This window comes from Herpailurus yagouaroundi, unplaced genomic scaffold, assembly GCF_014898765.1.
Source record: "Herpailurus yagouaroundi ecotype Mexico unplaced genomic scaffold, PumYag 195, whole genome shotgun sequence".
Classification (NCBI taxonomy): domain Eukaryota; kingdom Metazoa; phylum Chordata; class Mammalia; order Carnivora; family Felidae; genus Herpailurus; species Herpailurus yagouaroundi.
Window position 1 is genome coordinate 8,585,917 of NW_024412426.1, and position 18,419 is coordinate 8,604,335.

Consider the following 18,419-nt stretch of genomic DNA (forward strand, 5'->3'; position numbering starts at 1 on the left):
CTCTCCCCCTTCCCCGCTTGTGATGCTTCTCTGTCTTTCTCAAAAATAAACAAACAAACAAAAGGCCTGGAAGGATGGCCAGGATTTTCACTGTGCTTTTTTTCTTTTTTCTTTTTCTCTTTCTCAGGGTTAATTGTCAGGATTGATTCTTAAAAGCATTTTTAGCAGAGACAACATCCCTACCCAACAAATCTTAAGAGGGAAGAATCCTCAGGCTGGGATGTAGAATTTCAAACTTAGCTTTGCCATTGAGACAGCCAGGTTCGCCTTCCTTGAGAGATGCTTTCTCCCCCATCCCCCTTCACCATCATGCCCAAATGCCATATGGTTGGTGCTGTCAGCATTAACTGGGTATTTCCTAGCAATGCCCTCCAGAGAGGCTATGTTTTCTATTGCTTCCCCTGAAGCATAGTCCTCTCCCCTCCTAGATACCCTCCCCAGCTCCAAGGGATGTGATTCTCCGTTGTGTTTTTATTCCAAGATCAGGGAGTGTTCCCTTAATCTTTGGGGCCCTCTACGGACTGCAGTCCACATTGATGCTGTGTGTCAAGTCTGAATTTTCTGCCTCCCTCAGACCTAACTTTCCAGGTGAAACTGTAGCTGGATGGGAAGGCAGAATCATAGCAGTTTTGTTTTAATCCTTTCCTGACCTCCTCAGAAATAAGGGTGATACAGCCTTTCTCCTTCCAGAGAGGATTAGAAGCTAAAGTCCTTCCTGGAAGATACACCTGGGAAGGGCTTATTAAGTGATAATCCCTGATCAACCCCCTCACATCATCTACTAACTCTTCCCTCTTAGTAATGAAATAGACTTCTAGGCATCTAATTAGCTCTTTGAGAAATTTTCTTTCTCATCACCTTTTCTTTCTTTTCTCCTTTCTGCTTCCCTTGGATTTAATCAGAGCCATGCATTCGGCTTATTAACTTATTTATTCATTCATTCATTCATTCATTCATTCAACAAGCACTTGCTGAGCACCTACTGAGAGCTAATTTGGGTTCTGGGGCAGATGCATGGACAAATAACACCTATTACTTGTTCTTAAGGGGTAGCAAGTCTTGGAGAGGAAGATGACATTCAAGCAGTAATTACAGTACAAAGTTAAGTGGTTTGACAGCACCAAGTGCAGGGAGTAATGAGGGTGAGTGACTCTGGGAAGGTTTCCCAGCATAGGTAACATTTATGCAGGGTATGTGTAGAGGCTTTCCAGGTGGGAAAAGTGGAGGTTTTCCAGGCGGTGGGGACAACATGAGCAAAAGCACAGAGGTATGAAAGAACATGAAATATGAGGGCATTGCAAGAAGCAGGGTGTGGTCATGTGACTTGGTCTAGGGAGAGGCAGCAGCTGTGAAGTCAACTGGAGAGTGTAGGCTGGGGTCAGTCCTGGGAGGGGTTTGGCAAGGGCGACCATTCGAGGGTGTTAAGCACAGGAGAGACAGAGTGAGATATGTTGGTTACAAAGAACACCTTTCCGCTGCTCTGAAGACTGAAGCCGACTGTGACTGGGAATCACTTGTCCCACTTTACAGGGTTACCCTGGCAACAGAGTGGCATTTGGCCTACTAGCCAAGGAACTAGCTGTGACAGTCTTCCTACCTTATGAAATGTCCATGGCTCAAAATAATCCCATGAGTTAAGATGTGCACACCAAATGACTTGAAGCAATATGCCATTGGATGGGATTACCATATGCAGTTGGTCAGAAAGTATTTACCCTGCTAGCATTGCTGTTGTAAATACTTGCATTCATAACTCTGTTCTCAAGAATGTTCCAAATTAAAACAACATTGTTATTTTTGTCTCCCACCCCTAATACAAGAAGCAACACAATATAATATCTTGAGAAGAGGCCAAATAAGAGTTTGGATATTGGTTCTATAATATACTGACTGTATAGCCTTTCTGAGCTTGGATTTTGTTGCTGTTGTTTGTTTTTAACATGTAAACTTAAAATTTTACCTCTCTTGTACATAGTTGTGAAGATTAGATTTAATGTATATTATGCACCTGGTTCAGTGTCTAGCATAGAGTAGATACGTAACAAGTGGAAGCCATGATTATTTTTCCTCCTAAGCTACACTGGAGTCTTAGGCTATAAGTCACAGGAAAATATTTAGGTAAAGATGTTTTAATCAGGTCCTCTTCATACTTCTAGAAATAGGTTTGACTGGGCCCATGTTGGAGCTGTCATTCAATAGCTTATATAGATTCTTGTATTAGTCACCTATCATCATTAATCGTGGTGCATTCCACCTTACTGAGCAACAAAGTTCTGCAGAGAATGGTAAAGGCAAAAACTGATTCTTTCCAGTGACTCCTAGATTGGACAATGAACATCATTGTTCTGTTATCTGTATTGTTTCAACCTTGTTATACCCCAAAACCAATGGGAATGCTCAATTGCAATGAACTTTGTGTGTCTTGTGGGAGTGAGGAAGAACAAGAAGAATTTCTAGCAGCGGAGTGAAGAAGACAGTACAAAATCAAGAGATGAGAAAAGAGAAGGGTTTGGGAGAGTGGTAGACTTGGAACCTAGGAATGAAAGTCCATGAGGGAAAGGAGAAGCAAAGTGAGGAATATGGTCTGAGTGGGAAGGGATCTCACATCTGTTGTCTGATGTAGGCACCTACTCAACTGAGGAACTCCCTCCTCAGTGTCCCTAACAGATGGTAATCTTGCACAGTTATTCCCATTTTTTTTTTCACATCATGGCACACATAGAAAATAATATTTGTATAACACTGAGGTAAATGGATGAGGCTGCTTACAAGTGGAGGTGACCAACCTGGGGACTCTGACAGGTGAGTAGAGCAATACCTTGAGTACACCTGTAACCCAGTGTGCTTTGAGAAACTCAAACCCAGCAGGACCAGAGTGGAGAACCTCACCCATGCACTCTCAGGACAGCACCTCAGGTGCTAAATAGGCACATTGGACTGGGTATTTCATTATAATCATTCATACAAATGCAAATTTACTGAGCATGTTTTCCAGAGATATGTCTTGGATTCTGAAGTTGGAGAATCCACGGTTTCTTAAAAGCCATGGTTTCTTGCTTTCACAGTGTTCTCACTAGGGAGTAAGAGTGTTTCCTCTGGCCACCAAACTTGCCTGTAGCTTCTTCAGGGAACCAACTGGGCTTACCAGCCTTGTGTAGTGTTTGACACACAGTCATTAATTAAGATAGGGATGTTCAATGATACATTAATTCACCTGCTCAGAAGCCAACGTGGAGGGGAAAATGAAAGCCAAGAAAAATTATTTGGAGCTTTTTTTTCTTGAGTGCTCTTCTGTGCTGTGCTAAGTATTTGTTAGCTAAGTGTACTTGCTATACGTCAACAGAGATGCCATTTTACAGGTGATGTATTTATTTCCAGAGAATGAAACTCTTCCAGGCCTGTGACGCAGAAGAATGCTAGGGGTGTTATAATCTCCTATGAGACAGCAACATTATTGAGAATCTCTTATTTGAAGAATAATATTCTAGGCATTAGCAGAGTGAACAGAGAAATAAAAGTTGCAGTTCTGTTCTTGAGAAACATTTAACCCTAATGGGAACGTAGGACCAATATATGAAAGAGACAATATATATATCTTTACGTATATATATCTTTATATATCTATATGGATAGATAGATAGATAAAGATGGTCTGTAAATAAGCACACATAAAAAACTCAAGTGCAGCACTTAATGTTCTCTTTTCTACTGTAGGTGTTTCTACTCATGACTTAGCCTAGCCTTCCTGCAGATACCAAGGCCCCTGAGGACTGTTTTACATTCTTATTCCTCTTGTGCAGAGTACACACTCAAAAGTGTTAAATGTATATGCTATGTGGGGTGTGCCTAAGTGCTGGGGCAATTCCAGAGTGAAGTAGAGTGGTGTGCTTAAGGCAAGCCTTATAAAGGCCAAGCAGTGTTTTCCAGTATGAGAAAGCTCATGGTTTGGCAGAGGGAGGGGATAGGGAGTGAGCAGATCTAAATAAACACTTAGACCACCATTCAGGGTCGTCCGTGACCGGCTGCTTCTTGTCTTGCTGTCCTAACTACTGCCAACAGCAACTATTTGTGGTCTTATTATTCCCACCCCTTTCTTTCTCCTTAGATTTTGTTCTTCCATTGATTGACCATCTAAATCCTCCTCCTGCTTTGAGTCCAGGTACAGCCCCAGGAAGCCTTCCATGACACTTTTGCTCTCACTCCTTTCTTCATTAAATCAGATGAGAGTATTCACAGGTCTGAGCTGTGTTCTTAATGTTCAGAAAAAGTGGGAGACAGCATCAAATGTCTTCAACATTTGTCTTCAAATGTCTTGGTGTAGCTTCCAAATGAGATCATGAGGCTAGGTTAATTACATAAAAAATAGCCAGAGGGAATGGCGCCATGGATACATAGTTTGAGTACTGAACTAAGTGGTATAGAAGTGCTGTGCAGAGTGGGCTGCAGGACAGAAGTCCTGCATCTCAATTATACTTTTTTTTTTTTTAAGTGTATTTGTTTTGAAAGAGAGGGAGAGAGAGAGAGAGAGAGAACATGAATGGGGGAGTGGCTGATGGAGGAGAGAGAATCCTAAGGGCTCGATTTCACAAAACCATGAGATCATGACCTGAGTCGAAATCCAGAGTTGGATCCTTAACTGACTGAACCATTCCCCCCCTCCCCCCAGTTCTTCTATAGCCAAGTAGTGGAGTATCTTTCAGCATTCACTCAGCTTTCGATCCTCAGTTCTTCACCTGTGAAATGAGGGGTGTGTGCTATCTCTGTAATCTGCAAGATGATGAAGATTTGAGTTTTTATACTGAATGGAAAGCAGTCATTAGTTAGCTGGAGGGGACAGGGGACCAATGGAAATGCAACAAATGGTTATAATTAGAAGGATTGATCCCTGAGGACCATAAGATAGAGAAGAGAACCAGCTAGGAACTGGTGAAAGACCTGTTGCCCTGGTGTCATCAGCACAGTTTTCTGGAATACAAAGGACCCTCCACAAAGCTCTGCCAGTGTACAGATTCGATCAAGCCTCATGTACCCTTTGTCCCTGAGCCTCAAAGGAATAGTCTTCTGAGACTCTTCCTTCAATCTCTGAGCACTTTTTGCTTCCCGACTTTCTGGAAACAGTACATCAAGTCTCTCATCAGCAAGCCCTGCAGAACGGGTCAAAGGGTGATGTGTTTTAGCTAATCATCATAGGATGCATCCTCTTTAATTTCCTCTTTCAGTCACGTACTTTGGCCAGGCAGCATATGGTGCTTTCAGAACAACACACTCACCTTTTCCCAGAGCAAAGCAGCATCCCAGTCTGGATGGCTTCGCATAGGATCAACTGTCCCTGGCCTGGTTTCCAGTGACTCCAAAAATGCCTGCCTGCCTGCCTAGTATCTGGGGCTGCAGTTGCAGGGAGGACCTCTCCCCCCAGCTCTCTCTTTCTCACCCCACCCCCTCCTTTCCTCACACTCTCTCTCTCCCGCCCTCCCTCTTTTTTTCCCCCAATAGTCTTTGTTTTCTTTCATTATTAAAAAAAAGTTACTGCAGGTAAGTTTCAAAGTATAGAAAGGTATAAAAACTTTTATTTTAATCGCTCGTTTCTACTCCCACCCTCGTTACCATCACTGTTAACATTTTTCACTATTTTGACTAAAACAGAACTTACTGTTAAAATTTGTACATGACCCTGAACTACTTAAGTAAATTGTTCAATTTAATTTTGGAAAAATTGAAAACATTTTATTATAGAAATTTGCAAACATACACAAAGCTAGAGAGAAGAAAATATTGAGCCCCTCCTGTAACCCAAGCCCAGTCTCATAGATACAAGAAGATCTTCCTCCGTGTTGGGCTTCTGGCCTAGAGCTCCAAAAGGGAGATGACAGGATAAACATCACATAACCATGATATTGGAATTATTAGGATTTATCCAAAGAGATTTTAAGGATTTCAGGGCCCTGGGCCATGTGGGTTTTTAAGGCCCTTGCTTATATGGACACACACAGTCATGGCTGCCTTCCTGGTCTGTTGTGGCACCACTTACACTCTCTAAGTTTGATGGCAATTACTTGAGTCCTCTTCCCAGCTGTATGGATGGGTTTTCACTGACGCATCAATGCTTGTCTCCCCAGTGCCAATGGTGATCACCACCCATGCCCAGGATGGGGCACTGCTTGCCCATGATGCTGAGCAGAGCTCCCTGGTATGCAGCTCCTGACCCTGGTCTCATTCACATCATACTGCTGCCTGTGGATGAGGGTAGAAGTGCTGTGTTTTTTCCTGGCTTTTGTTGCCAAACTGGTTCTGCTGTTATCCCACTGGCAAGAGTAGGAGAGGAATACGTGGTGAAATATCCAATAGGAAGTTACTCCCCGAGGTGCTTTTGCATTGGACTAAGGCACTGCTGCATCCTTGGTGACAGTCACTGACAATCCAGGCAAGCAAGAGAAAGTGGCTCCTGGCCATCAAGTTCAGGGACCTGGAACAACCAGAATGTGTGCTGAGTCTTGATTACTTGTAACCGGCCCCTAGCTAAGCCAGATGCTGCCTTTGGAGCTTGTTTGTATGGGGAAGCTTACAGTGTTGATTAAATATGCTCAGGAATCTGAGACATAATAAAATGCTTTGCCTTCAGGACTGACAGGTTCAGCCTCCTTGCCGGGTAGCAGCAGGTGGTTGTGTTTTACTTGGAGCTCTCTGTCCTCACTCTTTCCACCTGCTCCTCTACCCTTATTTCTTGCCTGAGGACTGGAAAGACAGCTCTTACTTTCTGGCTGCCAGATCCTAGTTTTTGGCTTTCCTATTTATTTTTGTTCTCCCCCGGAAAGTGGTAACGGTATGGCTAGGATTGCATTTAAGAGACCTGGGACTCGGGGCGCCTGGGTGGCTCAGTCGGTTAAGCGTCTGACTTCAGCTCAGGTCATGATCTCACAGTTCATGGGTTCGAGCCCCGCATTGGGCTCTGTGCTGACAGCTCAGAGCCTGGAGCCTGCTTCAGATTCTGTGTCTCCCTCTCTCTCTGCCCCTCCCCCACTGGTACTCTGTCTCCCTCTGTCTCAAAAATAAATAAACATTGTTTAAAAAAATTTAAAAAGAGAGACCTGGGACTACATGAGATATGGAGAGTGAAGAGTTCTAAAGCAGTTGACCAACTGTGGTTCTACATTGTGACTCCAGGTCACTTTGCTCATTTGGGCCTCAGTTTCCTCTTCCACCAAATGATGGGTTGGATAGCATGTTCTCATAATCTTCCAAGACCATTGCTGGAATTCTTGGTATGCAGGGAACCAGGTTGGATAATCCATATGCCTTTAATTGCCCAGTGGTTGTAGAGTCAGCATTTTGTGTCCTTTTCCTGGAATGTGAGTGTGGTCAGAGGAGTATAAATGGCTCTTCCCTTAGAAACACCATCCAACTCTTGACTCAGGGGTGGGGTGTTGCCTCTTTGTAAAGTTGGTCAAAACACGGATGAGAGAGGCGCCTGGGTGGCTCTGTTAGTTAAGCATCTGACTTTGGGTTAGGTCATGATCTTGCAGTCCGTGGGTTCGAGCCTGTGTTGGGCTCTGTGCAGACAGCTCAGAGCCTGGAGCCTGCTTCAGATCCTGTGTCTTCTTCTCTCTGCCCCTCCTCGCTCCTGCCCTGTCTTTTCAAAAATGAATAAATGTTACAACAACAACAACAACAACCTGATGAGAAAGGGTATAATGTATTAAGTCAGATTCCCTGTAAACAGGTACTGGGACAGATTCCTGGGGCAATGATTTCTTGAGTGACTGCTTTCCAGGAAAGCAGTAAAGATATGAGGGAACCAGGATAGGTCAGGCAAAAATATTACACAGACGTGATTTCAGAAGTTTTAACCTCAGCCATATCCCACAGGCAGGTCAGGAGTGTGAATTGCAACCCAGAGTTGAATTCCCACCCAGAGGAAGAGGGGCTGTGCCATTGATACCCTTATGTCAGTTAGTCATTGGATATAGGTCCCCCCACTCCAAGGGCAGGTATAGACTCCCAGGTGAGGCAGTTTTGTCATCCAAGGCCAAACTTCTGAGAAGGGTCCAGGTGTGAGCCAACACATATGGCTGCTGGAGGATGGGTGCACCTGCAGGTGAAGGGTACCTAATGGGAGCAGCACAGAACTTATGGCATCCAGGTTGGTGAGAGCCAGGCAGGGATCAGGGTAGGAGGCAGGGTGGGAGAGGGCTATTCTGAATGTAAATTCCTGAGCAAGCTAAAGTCCTAAGCAAAGATGGCTCAATGGATGGCTCAGCATATGCGGGAAAGTGCTTAGATATGGCTTTCCAATTAGACTGACATAATTGATGATAATAGAAGTCAGGCTAATGTTATATTTGAGGAAAGGGAGATGGTGTCTAGGATGGGGCATGAGGGAAGCACTGGGCTTATCTGGATGCTGGTCAGACAATTACGTACACTTTGAAAAAATCCATCAAGGGGTGCCCTTACGGTGCATAGATGTTTCAGTATAACATCCATAAAGGAGCAAGGAGGCTGCTGTTACAGGGTGGTAGGAGTTCATTCTGAGAGGGCATCCCTATCCTCCTTTTTCTCTTACGTGCCCCCTCCTTCTTGGCACTTCTTAATCACCTTTTTCTCCTCTTTGTTTCCCTTCCATAATAAACCCTTTATCTGCCTTTCTGACCTCTGCTGTCTCAGCCAGGGGTTGTGTGTTAGACTATCATGTGATTCTTTTCTCTCAAAGCTTCATTGAAAGTTCCAGGGAATCCTTGCCTGACCACCTAGACCAGATCAAATGCCCCTTTGCATCCCTGCCCAGGGTGGCCCCTTTATAGCAAACAGCTGAAGGTTGTATGTGTATATGTGTTCCTCATCTATTTAATGCAGGTCCCTTGTTGTGCTGTGTTTCACAACAGCCAGCACCTGATGTTGTTTTGCTCATCATTTATCCCCAACACCTAGGAGACTATCTGTCACAAAGTACATGGTCCACAAATTTGTTGAACAAAATATGGCATTCTGGCTCCAAAACATGAACCCCAGGTCCCTTGAGGGTGGAAAAGGAGCTGTCACACTTGGTGCTGGAATTAAGCAGAGGCCAGGGAAGGCCATCCACTGGGGGATTCCCGGTATGCTGCCCTTCAAGGAAGGTGGTACTTGGTGGAGCCAGCCTTTGGCTTCTGTCCCTTTCATTCCCATGCTTGCCTTTCCTGAACTTTCTCTCCCTGGGGTGTCAGCAGAGGCCTTGGACAGATGCTTTTGCTGAGATGGATGGGCTGGCCTTTTTGGAAGTCTACAGTGGACATCCCAACCATGTCTTGACCTGAGATTGGTTGGTGATTCTAAAGATCTCTCCTTGGGACAAAGCCTCTCAGCCTGTCATTCTCCCCTGGAAACTGTTTTTATTCCTCAGGACATTTGGCAATTCCAGAAACACCTTTGGTTGTCACAAGTGGGGGAGTGCTACTGGCATCTAGTGGGCAGAAGCCAGGGATCCTGCAAATGCACCACATGGGACAGAATTAACCAGAATTACCCTCCAACAAAGAATTATCCAGTCCAAAATGCCAACAATGCCCTGGCTGAGAAACCCTTCTGTAGGCCAGCCCAGGCTCGCCAACAGATGCTGTCTCCAGCCTAGGAAGCGGTGTGTCCCAGAGACCCTCTCGTTTCCTGAAATGACCCTGGAATCCATATCCCCCATTTCCCCAGTCCCAGCTCACTCAGTCTCTTGGTGAGACTTGCTCTATGAAAGGCATGTACATAGAAGGAAAACAGTATATTCTCCAGAGCCCTGTGGAACCCTGATAGAGACCTGAGTTCAAGGGTGGGGGCTTGGCTCTGCATATACAGCTTCAGCCTGGGAGAACCATTGGACCTCCTCCCTTCATCTTGCTGTCTCCATCCTCCTCTTTCTCCTCAATCCTGCTCCTCCCACCCCAGCTTCTACCATTACCCCCAGTCCTCCAGAGATTAATGTGATAATTGCCATGTGTGCCTGTTTACACAGGGAGTGGGTGCACTCACCACCCCCAATCAGGCAGGTTCCCAAAGGAGCACATTTCACGGTGTCAGGACTGGTACCCGCTGAGCACACCCTGTGCAGGCGGGCTGCCACCCCCGACTGCTTTCTCTGTCTGTCATTACCCCCATCATGCGCACGTGTATATGTGTGTGTCACTTGGGGAATCAGCAGGTGAGAAAGACAGCAGTCGGCCTGCCAGTCTAGGGGCTTGGCTGGGTTGGGTGGGAGGAGAATGAGTGCCTTAAGTAAGAGGACATTGCCCCAAAGAAAAACACTGTTCTGTAATGGCTGACAAAGAGTAGGTGTTCCATGAATGGTGGGGAATGAAGAGGCTGGCACTCCTTGTGCAGCCTTCTTTGCAGGGAGGAGCCTGGTTTATACTTACTTAGCTGCTCCACAGCAGCGGTCTGGGCAGGGAAGGTTCTACTGTGAGACTCTTGGGCCAGAATCTAGTGGAACATGTTCAGAAGGCTGTGGGTCTCCTTCCCCAGCATCTTGCTCAGAACATTTAGCGTGGCCATCGTCCTCTGTTCCTGAAGGAAGAGTCACCAGGGTAAGTAGAGTGTGATGATCCCGCATGCAAGCAGCTTGTCAGAGTCACAGAAGCAGAGGAGTTTGGAGAAAGGGTGAGAGAGAGAGAGCTTCTCACCTAGGCAGCCTTCCTCTCTTCCCCCTCCTACTGTGACACAGGCACAGGGACACCTGAGAGAAAACACACTCATAGCTCTGAGATTATTACACTGGCAACTTTCTCCTTGGTGTTCCTGACTCCCGCCTCACATGGTTTCGGGGCTTTTGCTCACTTGAGAGTTGTCGATTACTTTCTTCTTTTTCAATCTCAAAAGACACTTTAGTAGTTGTCTCTCCTCCACTGGATAATTTTAAGGTTTTAATAATGAATCAGAAGGAGATTGGAGTTCTAATTAGCATCAGAAAGAACGAAGTCATTGTGGGGGAGGAAAATGGGAAGTCCTTTGCCCACTTCCTGCTGAGCTGTGTCCCCTTGTCCTGCTGGATTTGTCATTGATCCACTGAAGGGCATGTGAGATGAGGGTGAGGCCTCCTGGTGGGGAAAGATGGGAGGGGAAGAAATGGGAGGAAACCCAAGGGAGAGGAGAAAGGTGTAGAGAGGGTGCAGAAAGTCTATTAAAAGGTTTGTGAATAATCTCAGGGCGCTGTCAAGCTGCTTTCTCCAGAAGAACCTTTTAAGCTGTCAGTCATCTGTAATAATTCCCTCAGGGGATAGTGCCCCTGGCCTTGGTGTCCTCCTAGTCTTTCTCTTTCTCTTCCCCTTCCTCCTCTTCTTCTCATCAGCCAGGTCCCAATGCCATAGTGGAGGACAGTTTTTCTTAAAAAAACAATTCAGACAAAGCTTGAAAGGAGACCATCAGAATGAAAGTTTTGTGGGTTTTTTTTTTTTTTTTTTGATTCATTTTAAACACGAGAATTCTCTTATTCAAATTGTGGTTGTTTATTGAGTAGTTGAACCACACACACTCCATGTGCCAAACACTTCATTAGGTGCCAGGTATAGAAATGAACAGACAGTTAAGATTCTTGCCTTAAGGTGGGTTAAACCCAAACCAAAATATTCTCACAACACGTGGATAAAGAGACACTGTCCTTGTCATTGTTTTTTTCTGGGAGAACTGGGAAGTGTGTTCTAGACTTTGGGCTCATGAGAAGAGTCTTCTTATCCCTGCATTTCACAGGCTGTATTTCCTCATTTGTTAATAGATTTTCTTCAAAAAGAGGGGTTTCATAATAAGGAAGTGTATGAAATGATATTGAAGTTAGTAATGTGCCTTTCATGAGTCTTCCCACAGGCTAAGGGGAAAGTATAATCTGTTGTGTTTCCTAAGTCTCTTTGGTCACAGAAGCTCATTTTCCACAGAACACATTAACATCTTGCAGATCACTAGCAGTGAGAACGCTTTTTGGGAAATGTTATTCACTCTACAGTGTCTCTGGCAAATCATCACCCAACTGAAATTGCTCTAGCCATCCTCAAACAGTAGCTCAGTCACTCCTGGGACCAAAGACACCTTAACAGTCACAATTTCATCCTTTCCATTGCTGGTACCAACTAATGTTTATTGGCAGCTGAGCCCTGATCTGGGTGCTGGGAGCAGACTTAGTCCTTGTTGCCAAACCCCGCCCCCCCCCCCCCCCCCCCCCCCCAAGCACTCTGGCTAAACTGTATAGTCAATACAACTTCTGGTGCACCACTGGTGAGCCCTCTGAGCTAACCAGTCTTTACAAAAATGTTGCATTTGTAATCATGAATAAAGGTAGAGCTATTTATGCATGGATCCTGTGATCCTATCCTTCAGCTCACAGGAAGGACCATGTCTCAACGGTCCCGGAAAAAAAAAACAAAAAAAACAGCTTCTTATGTTCTTTAAAATCCCTTGTGGCCCTTGATAACTAGTTCTTCTGCATTTTCTTTCTGATAATCAGCAGTTTTCTTTGAGGTCTGGCCCACATGTTCCCTGCTTGCATTTAACTGATCAGACCTGTTTGAACCAAAGAGTTAGAACTTACAGACTGAAACTGGCAGATCCCCACTTTTGTCCCATACAATTCAGAGGGTGTTTGTTTTTAACTTATATTCTGCTTCATTTGCAATCATCCGTCTCTGAACAGTGTGGGGGCAAGACAAAAGATACAAGTTTGGTGAAAGAGGTTGTCTTAAAAGCTATTTTTAATGGAAAATTCTACTGTGCAGTGATAGCTTCCATGATCAGTGGGAAGCTATATTCTGTGGACTGACATATTTCAATAGGAGGCAGAAAGAAAATTAGATAATTTGAGAGAAAAGAAAGAATGTCCTCAGAGACCACCAGAAGCATGAGGGCAATGAATCAAACATATGTTTGTAAAGCTTAGCAGTGAGAAGAGGAAAAGGTAAATCACAGGGATAAGAAGCATTTTGTCATAGAAATTCTGAGTTCAGATCTTAATTTTAGTAATTTAGCCTGTGAATTTTAGTCATGGCATTTGACTTTCATGGTGTTGTTTCTCCAGTGAATTAAGAATAAAATATCTTTTAATTGTTTCAAATGGGTATTACAGTTTGCATGTGAGGGGCTGGTGTGGGGTTGGAGGGGGATTTCCAAAGCCTGCATATATAAAATACAATTCAAGGAGACTGTTTAGAAAGATTTGGGATTGATATTATGGGGAGGAAGGGTCAAGGTAAAGTTTAGTTGAGAGGCTGAAGTGTTAGAGAAGACTTTTCAAAACGCTCCCAAACGGTTCCTAGGTCCTAATAAGACATCCTGCCAAGGGTTGCTTCTTTTGGCTAAGCCATGTGGTGTAATCCTCCCTCAGCCTCTAAGTATTCAGGGGCCATGAATCTCACTTGTAGTATAAGAATCCAGAATTTGGATTTCCAAGCATTTTTCACTTCACTGTGTGTTCGGATTAGAGAGAGAGGAAAGGATTGATCTTTAAATCTAGATTTATTCCTTATTCTGTCCAGAGCCTTGTTGGGCCCAAGCCTGAGCCCGCTCTGTACTATTGGACTGTGATAGAAGAAAGAAAGAGTGCAGGGTCAAGGACTGAGCAGGATGTGGATGACAATAATGTGTCCCAAGCAGTCCTGTCCAGGCTTTTGCCAGCATCCATGGAGTAGATGGACACAGCTTGCCTCTGATTTTTGAGAATTTGCCCAATTTAGACTGCAAAAGCTTAGAACCCACTTCGTTAAACACTATAAAAACCAGCAATTGTTTGTATGATCTTGGAAAAGTACTTGACCTCTCTGGGTTCAGTTATCTTAGCTGTTAAGTAAGGGTGTTGGACCGCTCCTACTCAGGGTGTTGTGTGAGGCTAATGCAGTGTCCGGTACTGTGTACATGGGAGAATATGAGTTAACCCACAATAACACCAAACTGGGAATAAAGCAGACAGTGTTTAACTGTATTGCTCAGTGCTTGTTATATCACCCTATATGCAAAACTTCAGGAATGGAAGCCTTCTCCTGGCACATGGTTTTGGTAAAATATTAAGGAAGCGTTATTCTTTCTTTCAGACCAATGATGCCTTAGGAGCCACCTGGAATTGGCTGTACTTCATCCCCCTCATCATCATTGGATCCTTCTTTGTTCTCAACCTCGTTCTGGGAGTGCTTTCCGGGTAAGCCAGATGTTCCTCTCTCCTCTTAACTTCTTTCCAACTATAAACTAATGCTCTGGACTACTGGCCAGTTCATTCATTTAACCTCCCTTTAGGGCAGCCCCTGTGTGAGGTGCTATTTGAGATGCTGGAAATGCAGTAGTGCACATTGTTTAATCGTCTTTATTTTTCTTATGAGTTAAAAAAATATTTAAGCCAGGTACAACGTTGAATATAGTATCCAGTGAGAGTTCATTGATTCATATACATCCTTTCATTCAGTCATTCAGCAGTCATAGATCTTCTTTGTCCAACACCAAGCTAGTTGTGAGGGATGTGAGGTTGAATAAGATAGAGGTTTTACCCTCAAAGATTCCTACTCTATCATTTATTGAACATCAAATTCCATATTTGTAGCTTGGATTAGTGTACATCAGTCAGCAAGTACTCACTGTCTAAAGCCATGGTAAGCATAGCAAAGAGCACATAAAGTCTAAGGCATGGTTCCTATCCAACGTGGATAGAACTGGAGAGTGTTATGCTAAGTGAAATAAGTCAGGCAGAGAAAGATACCATATGTTTCAGTCATATGTGGATCCTGAGAAACTTAACAGAAGACCAGTGGGGAGGGGAAGGGGACAAAAATGTTAGAGACGGAAGGAGGCAAACCATAAGAGACTCTTAAATACTGAGAACAAACTGAGGGTTGATGGGGGGTGGGGGAGAGGGGAAAGTGGGTGATGGGCATTGAGGAGGGCACCTGTTGGGATGAGCACTGGGTGTTGTATGGAAACCAATTTTACAATAAATTTTTATATATAATAAAAAATTATATATATACATATATATGTATATACATTATATATATACACATATATATGTATATATATATATATATAACTGTGTTTTGGGGACAGGGCACAAACATTTAGACAGGGAATGTAGTTCTTTTACTGACTAATATGAGATACAGATAATTTGGGGCAAGGAACAAATCTATTATATAGTCTGAGATTATTAGGAATTGCTTCATGAAGGACTGAGATTTTGCTTGGGACACACAATATGTAATAGGATAAAATAGGATATATGTGAGTGAACATTCCATGAATGAGAGCACCACACCATAAGGAAAATTGAAGAAATGGGACTCATCTTGCAATAGGAAAGGATTATAATGAGCCTAATTTACCTAGAGCATTTGGGAAATGTAAAGTGTAAAATAGAGTTACAACAGGGGTTGATTTTAGAAGGTCTTACATTTTTCTAAGCAAAAATGAATTTAATTTCTTCTCTGAGTAGCATAAGTTCTTCAAATGGAAATTACAAGGTGGTGCTTCTGTTAAACATAGAAGGTTGAATGAAATTCACCATGTCTTGTAATTCTACTAACACAGGAAAAAATAATTTAAGAAGGGCACAGTGACAGAACAGGAGAGGAAATGACAACAGATGAGAGAGGTCAACAAAATTTTTGAAGGCAGACAGTAAATGGTAACTGATCTAGTGGTGGGAAAGCTGAGGTTTAAATGCCTTTGGTGAGGAATGCCAATAAAAAGGCAAAATGATTTTCCTTCTGAACCTTCCACAGTCCTGGAAAGCCTCCAGAATTCAAGACACCACATATGTCTGAGAGATGAAATATGGATGGCACTAAAAACAAGAGGATTGGTCAAAAGTCCTCATAAGGAACACTTAGAGGACATCTATCCAACACCCTAGATCTCTATCCCCATCTATCTAATACCCTAGATATCTAGCCCCAAACAAGTCTCACAGGTGACTGCCCTGTCCAACCCCCACCCCAGCCAAAGTCAGAAGACTTACTATCTCTGTAGAGGCTGAATCAAAAATTTGCAATGGTAACATCAGGTGCTTCTGAGGGTAGGGTTGATATGTTGGAATGAAAGTCCACAAACTGAATGTCATGCTTCCAGCCCACATCTGCCTACTCTTAACTCTCAGAAGTGGATCAATCTGGTATGGTAAGGGTTAGTAGGGTTCCTCTGTGGGGAAACCATCCATCTTAAGAGAAGAATATTATGTACTGATACCTGAGGATGGCCAGAGAAATGGTTCCCACCCATTGCCCTCAGCGAGGCTCATATTAGTTTCCTGTGGCTGCCACAACAAATGAACACAACTAAGTGGCTTCACACTGTGAATAAAATTAATTCTCTCACAGTTCTGGATGCTAGAGGTCCAAAATATGGCAGGGTCTTACTTCCTCTAAGGGCTCTAGGGGTGAATTTATTTCCTTCCTTTTCCAGTCACTGGTGACTCCCAAGTATTCCTTGGCTAGTGGCTACATCACCCTGGTCTCTGCCTCTGTGGTCACATTGCCTCCTTGTCTTTTGTCTAAAATGTCCCTGGGCCTCTTTCTTATGAGGACATTTGTCATTGGATTTAGGGTCTTAAGACCCTTAACTTAATTACAACTGCAAGGACTTTTTTCCCAAATAAGGTAACATTCATAGGATACAGGAATTAGGATGTGGACATACATTTTTTTGCAGGGTCATTCAACCCATTACACTTATCATTCTACAAGCTCCAGCCATCCACACAAGAGTTTCTAATAAGCTTTTTTGACAGTGCTCTTAAATATTAAGGCAGAGTAGGGATCATCAGCATTGGAAAAATATATCCAAAACAAAAGACAAAAACAAAATAATATACAGAAAAAAGGAACTTGAGGGGGCGCTTGGTTAGTCAGTTGAGCATCTGACTCTTGATTTCAGCTTCAGTCATGATCCCAAGGTCATGAAATTGAGTACAGTGTTGGGCTCTGTGCTGAGCATGGAGCCTGCTTAATATTCTCTCTCTCCCCCACTCCCTCTACCCCTCTCCCTGGCATGCACTCCCTCTCTCTTAAAAAAAAAAAAAGGACTTGAGGGAATATGAATGATGGAGGGTACAAAAGATAACTCTTAAAAAGTGTAATTGATATTAGCAGAGGTCGAAGAGAAATAATTTTAATCACAAAATAAAAAATAAAAAAAGGAGAACATTTAGCAGTTAAGAAGAGCCCTTGGAAATTAATGTAAAATAAATAATGTAAAATTTCATTAATGCAACATGAATTAATGTAAAAAAATATAAATATGTAATGAAAATAATGAGGAGTAAATGGTTGGAATACAAGATTAATGAAATCACCTAGAAAGTAGAACAAAAATTTTTAAAAAATCAGAGGGTTAGTCCAACATTCAATTTATAAGAGTCCATAAAGAGAACAGGGAAGAGGGCAGGGAGAAACTTACAAGTAAAAATACTAAAAATGTTTCCAGAATCAGTAAACACACATTGCCAGAGTAAAAGTCTGTTGAAACATGCGCAAGGATATTCTTTCCAGCATTAGTTTTTGGTGATGGGAAGTTGGAGAGAACCTGGGCATCCACAGTTGGTAAAGTACATGGGTCAACTGTGGGATGCATCCCATGACATACTATGCAGCAGTTAGGAGCAACAAATACTATGTACACACGACAACATAGAGTATCTTAAAAGCATAAAATTTAGTGAAAACAAGAAATAGTATAGTATAATGCATGTAAAAATACATACACACAAAATACATAGATTGTAAGAATGAATTCAATAAAAAGTATACATTGAGTACAAGTTTCTCTTGAAAGTAGAGCATTCTTTGTTTTGTTTTTTTTTTTAAGTTTATTTAATTTTGGAGGAGAGAGAGACAGAGTGTGAGCAGGGGAGGGGCAGAGAGAGAGGGAGACACAGAATCCTAAGTGGGCTCCAGGCTCTGGGCTGTCAGCACAGAGCCCGACACAGAGCTCGAACCCACAAGCTATGAGATAATGACCTGAGCCGAAGTCAGACACTTAACTGACTGAGCCACCCAGATGCCCCCTTTAACATAAAATTTTAAAGTAGTTTCAGATGTACAGTCTATTGATTCAACAATTCTTTTTTTTTTTTAATTTTTTTTTCAACGTTTTATTTATTTTGGGGACAGAGAGAGACAGAGCATGAACGGGGGAGGGGCAGAGAGAGAGGGAGACACAGAATCGGAAACAGGCTCCAGGCTCTGAGCCATCAGCCCAGAGCCCGACGCGGGGCTCGAACTCCCGGACCTCGAGATCGTGACCTGGCTGAAGTCGGACGTCTAACCGACTACGCCACCCAGGCGCCCCGATTCAACAATTCTATACATTACTTGGCACTTACTATGATAAGTGTAGTCACCATACAACATTATTACAATATAATTGATTATATTCCCTTTGCTGTACTATTTGGCTTCATGACTTACTTGTTTTATAACTGAAAATGTGTAACTCTTAATCTTTTT

General features: G+C 43.2%; 1 protein-coding gene across 10 annotated transcripts in view; it reads left to right on the plus strand.

The window, feature by feature from the left end:
- Positions 1-18,419, plus strand: part of CACNA1E (calcium voltage-gated channel subunit alpha1 E) — a 380,278-nt gene that overhangs the window by 218,161 nt on the left and 143,698 nt on the right. For 9 of the 10 annotated variants that reach the window (XM_040446512.1, XM_040446504.1, XM_040446506.1 and 6 more), the window contains exon 8: positions 14,025-14,128. In XM_040446512.1, coding sequence (XP_040302446.1) covers positions 14,025-14,128 — 104 coding nt within the window. Of the gene's footprint in view, positions 1-10,270; positions 10,542-14,024; positions 14,129-18,419 lie in introns of those variants that run through there. The other variant, XM_040446511.1, reaches the window with a different exon arrangement.